At 34.9% G+C, this 13,523-nt stretch overlaps 1 protein-coding gene across 1 annotated transcript; it reads left to right on the forward strand.

Moving 5' to 3' along the window:
• Positions 1–2,379: 2,379 nt before the first annotated feature.
• On the forward strand, positions 2,380–13,246 carry LOC117215709 (piggyBac transposable element-derived protein 4-like). Its single transcript, XM_033462127.1, has 3 exons — positions 2,380–3,644; positions 12,987–13,108; positions 13,236–13,246. Exons 1-3 carry the CDS (start codon positions 2,380–2,382, stop codon positions 13,244–13,246), a joined length of 1,398 nt encoding a protein of 465 aa, XP_033318018.1.
• Positions 13,247–13,523: the final 277 nt, after the last annotated feature.

Raw genomic sequence — 13,523 nt, forward strand, 5'->3', positions numbered from 1 at the left:
GCAATTGAACAAAAACGTCCAGAACTAGCGAATCGGAAGTCCTTCGAGTTTCATCAGGACAATGCGTGGGTTCGCGCGTCTTTGACAACTCGACAAAAGATATTGAAGCTTGTTTGGGATGTGCTAGCACGTCCACTGTATTCACCAGACGTTGCACCCTCAGATTTTCACCTATTTAAGTCATTACAAAATTCCCTTAATGGCAAAAACTGTAACTCTTTTGAGTTTTGACATATTGAAAAGTTTTTCGCCGAAAAACCTGAAAATTTCTGGGACGATGGAATATTCAAGTTAAGTGAAAGATTGAGAAAGGACAACACAACTTTTGACGTAAAGGGAAAATTAAAGATATTAAATAAATAAAATATGAATACTTATTGGTACACGATATTGCAATAAGTAAAAACTTGTATAAAAACTATATCGACTTATTATCCTTTGTAATATTTATTTAAACATTTATTTACCATCAAATTATACGTGATCGTGTATATCTGCATTTCCTGAAAGAGACAAGTATACTTTTTCCTTATATCACGTTGACCGCTACGACACCCGTATTCGGGTGTCAGCAAAGTTTCTGGTCAGGCCACGTAACCCATATTAGGGTGTCGCTTATTTGACTACTTGCGAAGGATCGTCGTAGGTATTTGAAAAGATATTCCATAATAATAAATTGATAATTAATAATTAATTGTAATAATAGTTGAATTGTTATAAAATAGAAATACGAAAATGGTTTATTAAAAAAATTATTTAGAATGTAAAACTTTAAAGCATTCTATACATAGCTGAGGTTGGTCGGGACAATTTGAACAATAAGTTGTTTTCTTCAAATTCTTTCGTGCCTTTGTTCGGTCCATTCCACGTCTTTTATTTGCATAACATAGTTTGCATGCGCGTCCAATGCTTCTTCCGGAATCATTTCTCCGAACGGCGATATTATGCCGGCTCCGTCGAAGACAAGGATTTTTTGTATTTTCAGACAACCCTAATAATTTTCCAACTAATAAACGTTTAAATATTCAAATATTTATATTTTTTCTTCTTGCAATTTTGTAAACCGTCAAAGCGTTTACAACAGAAATTGCCAGAAAGAATCGAATGCCAAGTTTTCTGTACCATTTGATTCCTTTTCCAATTGTGGTGGCATAAGAAACCATTTGGTCGGAATAATCTATACCACACTTTCCTTCGTTATATTCAACCCAGCTAGTGGTTTCAACGTTGCGAACAAGCGAAACGAAAGATCATTCTTGAGACCACCGCTTGAGCGACTCGCATTACTAAAATATCGATGGGAGCACCTAGCAGAGAACGCTTGGTATTGCTGTACGCGTGGCCTGACGGAGATTTCTTTGAAAACACGCGTGCCAGTCAACGTGATATACAAGATAGTTACGTATAAGTACATGTCCTTTTGTTTTCGAATATATGAAAATAATTTTAATTCATGAATATTAATTTAACTATAAATGCATGTATACATACATATTCATTTAAGCAGAATTTTTCGATTTGTAGGTATTTATCTTTATTCAACGATACAATTTTCACATCAAATTAGTACGAAGGAAGGATTATTACGTTCAGCCATTTTATCCTTTCATCCATAAAACAGGATGCAAGGAAATAAGTGGAATTTCTCTATTTGTATGTGCAAGTTGCTCGTGTATGCTAGTCTATAGGGTCAAATATGCAAATAGTCTCCCAAAAGTTCAGTACGACTCGTATTCTTTCGAGTTTTTTCTTATTCTAAATACTCGATGCTTCACAATTGCCCATTGAAAATTCATTTCTTATATTATTAAAAAGTACAATGATTTCTGTACAAGGTGTTAATAATAATTAGATAATTGCGTTCAATTTCAAATCGACGGGATAAACAAGGACAAAGCAAATTCATCAGAATTCACACCTCCAAGTAAACAGTTTCTGTTATTTTCGTCGTTTCAATATTCCATTTGTTATGTTTACGTTTTTAATCCCTTCTTATTTGAGAACGAAGTATTTTAGAACGCAATATTGTTCGTACAATGCCTTATACGAAATACTTCACGACACAGTGTCATTCATGCGATGCTTTGAACGAAATATCACAGGTTCAAATGCTGTTAACCGCTTTGGAACCACGAAACAGATACGGATGGCGACACAATATTGTTCGCACGATGTTATCCTGTGAATCTATTTTTCTGTAGTTACAACTTTCGCCCTGATATACAAACACGCGGGATATCTCCGTAGCGTCGTACGAACTGTATCGCGTCGTGAGGAGACTCGTCAGTCGTTTATCGGCCGCTTTGCACGATAGTATGTCGTTTCTACGTTAAACTCGTAACAATAGTTTTCATTTGGCATTCCGTAAACGTAGCGATCATGGTGCGACGATATAATAGGAACCGTATTATTAGCGATACCGAAGACAGTAGTAACGACGATGTGCAACGCAATGACGATGACGCTCGGTTATCAGAAAGATTAAATAAATGTAGCGGAGAAAGGCAGTGGAAGACACCAACAGCTACGAGAAATTTTGAACCACGCGTTATACATTATATAGATCTTAATAATGGAGTGCAGGAGGCATCTGGTTTGTCAAGAAATAGTTGCCCCACTTCTATCTTCGAATACTTTTTCAATCAGGAGCTCGTTGAAATGATCGTGAAGAAAAGTAGCAAATACAGAAGGAAACAAGGTTTTACCAAGGTTCCTTATAATATTACCGTTGCTGATATGTATTCTGCCATCGCTATTATTATTTACATGAGTATAGTCAATTTACCTACGATCTCTATGTATTGGGATACCAAACCCATGTACAACTTTCAATTCACAAGGAAAATTATGTCACGAGACAAATTCCTACGAATCCTGCGATTCTTACATTTCTACGATGAGGATAATGACAAAATAAATAGAAAAAATATTGATGCAACGTGTAAGATACGACCTGTTATCGACATGTTACTGTCGCGTTTTCAAAGCGCGTATCGACCAGGAAGAAATATCGTCGTAAATGAGAGCGTGATGCTATGGAAAAATAGGCTGCCATTTGACGAGTGTGCTCCTAACGAACGAGCAACATTTGGGCTAAAAACCTTTATTTTGACTGAATGTGAAACTGGTTATGTATACAATTTGAAACTTTACAGTGGGCAATTGCTACGTAAACTGAATTTCGAACCACTTGGCGCCTCTGGTTCGATTGTGTTACATTTAACCAAACATTTGCTTCAACAAGGAAGAACTCTGTTCCTCAATAATGACCATTCGTCTCCCGCCTTGTACGAAATATTACATAAAAATAGAACTAACGTTTGCGGTATTGTACGTCTAAAACGAAAGGAAATGCCATATTACGGGATAATTGCAAAAGATATAAATAGATTGGAGAAAGGACAAATGCTAGTCAGATATAACAAAATAGTGGCTTTATGTTTGTGGAAAGACAAGAAGCTAGTATCAACTCTTACCACTGTACATACTCCCTGCATGGTGTTGTCTACTAATATTGATCAGATTACAGGACAATACCGAAAAAAACCCAATGTCGTTCTAGATTGTAATATATACATGAGTGGAGCAAATCCAATCCATCAAATTTTACAGAGGCATTTGTCCATAAATAAATCTATGAAATGGTACAAGCAGTATTTTGTACATTTGCTCGAGATAACGATATTTAATTCTCTCGTAATATGGAACTCTTATCACGGAAATAAAAAAACTTTTCGCGAGATAAAAGAAAACATTATTTCTGGATTGTTAGAGAAGTATTTTATACCATCTGAAAATTTCCATCTGAAAACAGACGGATCTCCGAAGAAGTTCCCGCTTTGCATTAAATCTCGATGTTTCCCTAAGAAAATACCTTCTGTGAGAAAGAAATGTCATCCTACAAAACGCTGCGTACTTTGTAGGGAGAATAAGATACGTAAACAAACGAGTTATTTTTGTAACGACTGTAACGTACCATTATGTATAGTACCGTGTTTCGAATTATTTCATACGACAAAGATATAAGATTATTTGCTCATAGAAACACAACATTTTCTCCGTTTAGCATTTTTAGTCTCTTTTATATTCACAAATATGCAGTGTCTTACGAATTGATTTTTATGCGAATCGTTGCGCGAGATCTCTTTTTCTAATGAAAAAAATATGTAACATACATATCACGTCCAAAGCGTCACATGAGCGATATTGCTTCGCGAGCTATCTCGTACAAAGCATCATGCGAACGACATTGCGTCGCAAGATATTTCGTCCAAACTGTATCACGAACAACTGTGTGACAAAATATTTTGTTCCCCTATACGTGGTTGTTAAGCTAACACAAAATGTGTTCTACGATAGTCAACAAATTTAAGACTCAAAAGTTTGTTTATGTGCTTTTAAATCACAGACTAAACTACAGTGGTTACAGTGGTTACAGTGGTACCTAGTCTTTCATTTTCATAGAATTACATTTCGTAGCCTTATAACAAATACAATGATGTATCGATGTTTCTTGTAGCCACTGTAAATATCTTTTGCTCTTAAGTTCCAGATTTCATTGAAGCGCTTATCTTCGTTGAACTATAGAACATGTCAATCTGTGCTGAAGGTGCACTACCATACTCATAATATTTACCACTGCTGCATGTTAATTATTTTATATAAGTACTATATCGATATTAATGTAGAATATTGACACATAATTCGTACGACGAGAAAAAGGGGAAACGTATGTGTGTGTGTATGTGTGCGTATGCATGAACGTATGTGTGTAGTAATCTGCTAAATGTGATAATGCGAAAAGTATCTTTCTTCCAAGGTTTTTTTCTTTTTTTTTAGAATTTATAAGGCCATTTTAACACACGACTACATACATATTTTTTCTATCGCCTCGAGTAATTAATGATAAAATACGGTTATGTGTGTATAGTAGCATGACCTTGAAGTGACATTTAGTTTCGAAAATTAAACGTGAAATCTGAAACGGCAGGCGAGAGTCGGTAAATGTAAATGAACATGTTTACAATCGCACAGATGATTCGTTAGGATCTGAAGACCTAATCGCTTTCGATTTGTCAGCGTGTCGATGTACCGTTCGTAATGAATTAGTCGAAGCAAGAAAAATGAAAGACGATAACTTAAGAGAAAGTAAGTATAAATGCCTTACTTTCGCGATCAAATCTTTTCGATATCACTGCAATAGAAAATATTTCCTTATATTCTCTGATTTCGCCGTCCACGTTTGCTAAAACCTGCGATTTCGATGGGCATAAATCTCACGAGATGAAGGTCACTTTGAGATCATATTATTATACCTATCACTATACGTAACTAAATTTTATCATCAGCTGTAAGATGCGATAGAAAAAGATATGTGGTTGTGTACAAAAAATAAAAATTAAATGGATCACCCTGTATTAAAGCGACATAATAGGATAAATAAATAAATATTAATACTAGTGAAAGTAGACGAAGCAAATATCTGTCGAGGTTTTAATTCACAGTACATAATGTTGCATAAAATCCACAGTGTAATGATAATTTTCATATTTAACAATTCTTAAATTTATTTACTCGCTTTCTACATTTACTCGTCTCATGGATACACGTATCTCTTTATATCATTATTAACGTCAAAAGTTTCTTCGTTATCAGTAGTTGAAAATAAAGCACAGACTTAATCGCATCGCCAAATCGACGTTTAATTAGACGGTCGTTGATTAATGGTAACGGTTTTATTGTAAACTCCATTGAGAAAGTCATTAGCGGATCGATATAAACAAAAACGATGTTTGGAAAATCGAGTATCTGTCGGTTGGTCGTGAACCTTTGCTTAAAAATTTCGGCTTAAACAATCTTATTTTTATGTACACTGCGATGTATAAATGCGATGACATTTACTGATACATGGACTTATGGAAGTATTCGAATAATTGTAAGCATCTTCTATATATATATTATATTTACTGCGCGAAGAATTTTGAAATTTCATTGTCGCTGTGATGAATAAACTGCGTATCTTTATGTATTTATGGGACATTGGAAAGTACAAAAATGCACGAAAAGCACATAATATGCAAAGGTATATAAAATATATGATGCATAGTAGACTTTATAATATTTAGTAGATGCAACATTTTTTAAATTCCATTCTGTAAATTACAAAAATTTAATATTGAAATTTGCAAAAATTTGCATAAATATCTATGATCTAGTTTTAACTGACGTAGATGACTATTATGGTCATCAGTAAAGTTTGCAACCAATCCAATAATGTATATAGAATTTACAAATATTTAACACAAATACATATAAACATATATATATATATTTCGCACAAAAATATTTAAACAGTTATTGGCCGATATTATGATCTCGCTTTGTCGCTTCAACCACCCATACATTTACATTTTTATATTTTTTTACATAAAAGTAGCGAAACTGGTGAAAACGCGAGCATTTAATTACACTAGCTCGCGAAACTATTTGAACACTTATTATAGTAAACTTTGTGTATCTGCCGTATAAAATATTTTGAAATTTCATTAATACCGTAATGAAAGACGACTGTTACGATTATATTGCTAAAATCTGAAATGAATCTGAAAATATGTATTAGAAATTACAATATATTTAATGTATACATATATCTTGTAAAAACTTATTATACGACATGAATTGAATAAATCGTATCTTATGCATATAATAAGTGGTAAATATGGTTTCATTGAAATTGAGCTTGTTGGTGCCAGAAGAGTGCTCTGCTCGATAGTTTCTTAAGAGATGTTCCCGAAGGAATTATGATGAGAGTTCCAGGAAACGGTGGAACTTTGTCAGGAAAAATCTGTAGATCCGTTTAGAGTTTCTAATTTTTTTTTTTTTTATTTAGTTGCTTACATTCGCAATTTGTCCAGTTTGGACATTTGGTAGAATTTTTCAGCCGTTAGATTATCATGTGGGTGGCTACCCCCAATGGGATACCATCTTCGTGTTTGTTAGGTTGTGTCCTTTGTGAGGTCTGCTGGGTGTTTCCGTTTCAGTCTTCTATCCATGTTTGAGGTGTTGATAGTTTCCACAGCTTTGGGTGTGTTCCTATTCTTTCTTTATATTTTCCTGCGTGTCTTCTAATTTCCTCTCTGATCGTTGGCTGTTCCAATTTGAACATTTTTTGAATGCCTTCAATGTTCTGTCAATAGTCCGCGGTTGGCAATCTCTCTTTTAATATTAAGATCACGAGTGCGACAGGATGACAAAACAAGGAAATTCGCTAAAGGAGTATCCAAGATAAGACCACGTAACGCAAAATATAGGTACTAGACATGGAATCTTAAAGCTATCTTTGGCGCCTTAGCTCAAAAAGGTTCCAATGATTCTTTATTCTTAGAAAACTTATGATTAACTCGTTGAATGCCATGCCAGTTTTACAAGGTTTGGCCGTGACGCTACGGTGAATTTTTTATTATTCGATACATATAATGTTGAAATATTACCTACGACAGATGTGTTACGGTGTATAATCATCATTAATGAATTTATCTCACTGAGGTCACCGGTGACCCTCATGGCGCTGTAGTGCAATTTCGCTCGATTCACTTATTTTTTGCGATTATCAATTGTCTCGTATTGTTCCTTCGCGTTGTTAAATAATTGCCCCATGTTGTTACGTCCCGGGTCCTACCATAAACCATAATCCATACCTTATCGATAATACAGGACGCAGATATGTTTGCGAATACGAGTTTGGAAATCTAGTTTACGCAGTATGAGATAATTTTAGGATGACAAATTAGAAAGCTTTCTTTTTGTGTAATCGCTACTTTTATTCTAATATGTTTAAGTATAGTAATAAATCTTAATTCTTCCCCTTTTGTTACAATTGAATTTACATTCTTTTTGTTGCCATTAGATGCCTTAAACATCCGCCAATCGATCTCGAGGAAGGGTCGCCAAATACAATTGGATAATTAAACGAATTTACCTAAGTGAAGTTCAATTATAATCGCATGTAGCTTCTCGTTTCCCAGTTAACTAGCTAAGTCCAAATAATAACGGCAATATTCCAAATGGCATGGCAGATTGCAATTTGCGATTTCTAATTTGCTTTAAACATATTGGCAACTCTGGTAAGGGAGGGTACTAGCGATTGATTTCTCGGAAGAGATGCTACGTACAATTGTAATTGAACTTCGCTTACGTAAATTCATTTAATTATCTAATTTTACTGTGCGCCCGCATATGAAATGTACGTGTCATGCGCTACTACACAGAACAAACAATTGGCTCGACAAATGAATGATTCGCCATAGTGTGAATAACCTTTTACAGAAACTGCTATTACAAACTATACGGAATCCATTAATTCATACGATGCGAAAATACAGAAACGCGTGAACGCTGCTTTCGGCTATTTATTATCGAATCGGTAATTGTGTTATAATGTAATGGTTATAACGTTTCTCGCCATTAAAAACTCGATTATTGCACGTTGCTTGAATCTCGTTGACATCGCGTCCACATTCAACTTCACCGTAAACGGTATTTGTAATCGAAATTTGTAATGAAGCTACAAGCTGAGTATGCCCGTACCATTGCATCTGTTTTTGTTGTCGAATTGCGTAGCGAGTGAGCGTTATTTATCGATCTATCTTCGTATACATTCTGTGTCCCATATAAAACACTGAAATTTCATTAGTATTCTAATGAGACGCGATTATCATGATTATATTGATCGAGACCAATGTGAAAATGTACACAGAAATTACCAAATGTTTACATCAAATATATAGCGTGTGCACAATTGTCTGCAGTTGGAAATAACTGCCAAACGGTAGATAGAATCTTTTTTTATTTGGTAGACTATTTACAATCAATTCTCGTTGAGAATTTTAAGTAACTTCATTTGCCGTGGTACGATAACTTGGTTTATAATCATTTATATTATGTTGATTCTAGTTGAATCTAATGTTTCGATCTAAAGGGCATTTTCTTTTTAGTCTGCGGATCTGAACCGTCGTGTCAAGTAATTGAGTAACCAATGGGTTTTGGTGGTTGTTAATTCTTATGTTATATTTATTACTGAATTTGGATATTTCTTCTTTAACTGTAGGTATCTTTAGGTCGCGATGTATTGTTTCGTTGGTAACATAGCAAGGTGCATCTGTTAGGGATCTTAGAGTTTGTGATTGGAATCGTTGGAGAATTTCTATGTTGGAATTACTCGCTGTTCCCTATAGCTGGATCCCATAGGTCCAAACAGGTTTTAGTATGGTTTTATATAGCATTATTGTAGGAATGTTATATTATAAATTAACAGAAAAGACAGTATGATAAACACAATATTGTAACACTCTCACAAAATTGAATATAATATCGCGTTTCACGAATTCGCTTTTCACTAATTCTTCGTCACAGCAACACGATGAACTTCTCTCGACCACGATTAATTCAACTCTGACAGCAATTACCACGCTCATTTTTCCCTTAACAAACCTTGGTAACGCTCACTTTACTCCTTGACAACATTAACATATCTTAACAACATTTATAAACAACCAGCCACGTCTTTCTCTGACGTCACACCATCCCACATTATTTTGCTCTGAGTGCTTAAGTTGGAGCGACGGCCAATGAGCCAGTAAAATTTTTAAGTTTAGCCTTGAGTAAACGGTAAATGATACGGAAAAATATAAGAACGTCCCTTTTATTGTATTTTACGTAGATCGTGATAACGCGAATGAAAAAGTTTTCGTTAAAAATTTTCAAGACTAATCGAAGGTCGTTTTGCATCTTTTGGATGGGACGTCACATTTTAATTTGCATGTCATAACAGAGTAAAAGAGACGAATTCAAAACGCTACTTTCAAATGATCTTGAATCAATGCAACGTCGCAATAGGAAAAGTATCGTCGAAACGAACAAGTTTTTCAACCATTTGTTCTACTACACTTGCACATGTATCAGTAATTCGATTCTTCCTATCATCAAGAGTTGTTGGTCCCGTTTGGTAAATCATTTGAAAATAGGGCATCAAATTCGTCCTTTTTGGCTATTTCATTATACGGGAACAAAAATATGGCGTTCCATTTAAAAAATGCAACGTGAAAATTTTTAACGGGAATTTTTGTATTTATCATAATCCACGTAAAAAATAAAGCTTGAAAAACACTTCTTCGTGCCATTTACCGTTTGGTAGTTATTCCAAATGATAGAAATTTGTAGACACTCTGTATATTTAAAAAATAATTAATGTACAGCATGAATAGCCATCTTAAACATATAATAAATATTTATAATGTTTCCACTGAGTAGGCATGTATTTTATTGTCTTTAAATACTTTTATGATCTTTACGAAATATGTACTTGGACGAAATAGCTTGCAGCTTTTGTGTTTCAAACCTTACCAATAGCATCATGATAGTCTCATCATAGTACTAATAAAATTTCAAGATGTTCAGGTGTCTACAAGTGTTCGAATATTTTTCCATCACTTTTATATAATATTATTATTTTATATATCGGATTTGTCGGGTTGGCGTTAGACTTTGGGGCGTGTAACGTATCTTCATTAGGACAAGCCATCGTTGTTGTTCAATGGAGATTATATTTACAGTTTTATGTACAAATGTTGATTTAACAGAGTTTGACAATCAAACGTGGTAATTAGACACTCTTGACGTCAAAGACAACGTTCTTAGGTTCAATAACGAATCCACGGTCAACGGGGAAAACTCTTTGTACAATAGAATATATTTTGAAACACAAAGTGACGTTAGCTGTGACGCACGGTATCTATCTGACTGACTGACAAGACGATGCGTGCAAACTCTCCAAGGTGATCACAAGAATAAAAGACTGATACGATCGCATTTGTCAATTGCATATTGACCGGGGATATCGACAAAATTCCAGGCGCCGTTACTAGGCAGACTCGCGTAGAGCCGACATTGCTCCTGCCCGGGGCTTGTTAGTTAATACAGCGTGTGTCCTTCAATATTGGTACTTCTTCTGTTAAGTAAAAACGTTCATCCCGTGACCGTGGCTACGTTCGGCGACCAGTTGTGTCACCTCAAGCCCAAGCCCACTGTCGCAAATTCCGGGCAAACGTAATCAGATCGTATCGCAACAACTACTTCTAAGTTCTATTATTTATTACAGCTATAATAAATAGTTTAGTCCAAAGTATCGGGGATCTTCCCAAAATTCCAGAAGAAAGGCCCGATGTCCCTACATCTCCTACATGTATATATTTTATTTTGTATTATAAATTTCATATAAAATTGGGATACATAGAGAAATTAGAAGGAGCACAATAATAATTTTCTAATGTTCCTATCGCATATGTGAAAATTAACGAAGTAAAATCTCAGCCACAAAATGTTCATTCGAAAACAGTTTTTACATTTCCTAGTAATAAGATTTCCTGCATCGTGAAACGTTTGTTAATTGTTAACCTATTATGCTTGTCTAGAAAGTAGATAATCCCTTCCGCACTTTCTTCCTTTACTTCAACTAACATCCACTGTTTTGCTAATTATTTGAGAATATAATTTTAGACAAACTGTAATGCACTGTGTACAGATTATACGAGTATGTACTCTTTCAACAATCATCTATTTAATAAGTAGAATGCACGATATTCAGCCATCAAGGTATGTAGTTCAAACTTTACATACAATCTATACAGATCTTGATGTTAACAATATACCGAGTATAGAATATATAATGCTCTGAATTTTACGAGGAACATCGTGCAATAATGAATACAAGAGAAAACTAATAATTTACGTAAAAGCTACAAAATATTTAGTACAAGTATATGTCTCGTACAGGTCATCAAAAAATATTTAAAATTGATCATCTCTCACAGGTCATCAAAAAATAAAAATATATAAAAAGTACTAAAAATAAAAAAATATTAAAAGATGAATTACATGTTGTATTACTAAACTAACTTTGTTAGCGTTCTGTTCGCTGTGGCGTTTAGTTTAAAGTCTCCCGGCGATTATATAAAGAGACACTTCACGCATGGAAAGATCGATTCGTTTCTTGCCACAGGCATTCGCACCATAAATTAAGAATCCCGAAGGATCTCGACTGGTGTCAAGTACTAGCGCCAATTATCGAGACTCGGAGGAATTATTTCACAGTAACCGGAGAGGCCACCTTCGATGATTCCTGGAATCACTTCACTCACGCTCCAGAAAGGATGGATTCCTGATTGATCCTTGTTTTTAGGCGAGCAAGCCAATTAGTAACCTCGAAGACTCTCGGTCTTCGAGGATGGGTTCTTCTCGGGTGAGAGCAGAAAGACAGTTTTAGTTTTCTCAAGTTAAGGGCGGAAGTCAAAAAATCACTAGTTTCTTTTTTTTTATTTTTTAATTTACACTTTACAATTTGTCCAGCTGGACATTCGGTAAATTTATCTAACATAATTGCTAAATAGCGTGTAGATGGCTATCCCTAGCGGGATACCATCTTCGAGTTTGACTATTTTATTTCTTTAGCGAGGTCAGTTCTTTTTAGTCTTCTTTCTATGAGAGTTTTGCTCGCTTCAGCAGTCAGCTGGTTTGGATGGTTTGGTCTTTGCGTATATCCTCCTTTCTGACATACCATGAGACATTGACTATTGTTTTCAGTATCTTCGATTGTAGCGACTCTACTTTATTTATGTGGCTCATTGCTGCTGTCCCCCATAGTGGTTTTGTTATCGTTTTGTAGATTTTTAATTTCTTTTCTATGCTGAGTTCAAAACTTCGACTAGTTAACCAGTACATTTGTCTTCTTTTTATCCGTATTTCATTTATAATTGATTTAGTATGTTGCTTCCATGTAAGTTGTGTGTCTAAGTGGAGTCCTAGGTATTTAACTTGCCTTGTTTATATTTTGTGCGTGCCATCTAATTGGATATTTGGTAGTTCCGTTTCCTTAGTGTAAATGTAATATGGTTAAATTTACTGGGGTTTGCTTTTATTTGTTTATCTTGTAGCCATATTTCTATTTTTGTGATGTGCTCTTGTAGTAATGTGGCTGCTGTTTCTGGATTAGTGTGCCTGACTAGTACAGCTGTATCGTCCGCAAATGTCAGTATTTTGCTGTTGGTAGATGTTGGTATGTCGACCGTGTATAATGTGTATAATATTGGGCCTAAGACGCTTGCTTGCGGTACCCCTGTCTTGATGTTTTTTACTTCAGAATATACATCCTTTATTTTTACTATAAAGGTTCTGTTGTTTAGGTATGCTTTGAGCAAGTGGTGGATTTGTTCCGGGAAATGTTTTTTGATTGTTTGTAAGACGCTTTCATGGAAATCACTAGTGAGATTAGAAGTTAAAAGCGCGTCACTAAGTTCGCTCAGTTCAGTAAATTTTACCACATAATAAAGTTTAATCAGTTCAATTTTCACTACATTTTATGTTCAATCAGTTTCGTTCGGGAGACTCAACGTTCCCAATAAGTCGAAATTGGGTGATCCTTTAAACATAGATGCAACGGATTGCACGGTACTCAAGGTTGAAAAAAACTG

The sequence above is a fragment of the Bombus bifarius genome, unplaced genomic scaffold, assembly GCF_011952205.1.
Source record: "Bombus bifarius isolate JDL3187 unplaced genomic scaffold, Bbif_JDL3187 scf7180000009772, whole genome shotgun sequence".
NCBI lineage: Eukaryota > Metazoa > Arthropoda > Insecta > Hymenoptera > Apidae > Bombus > Bombus bifarius.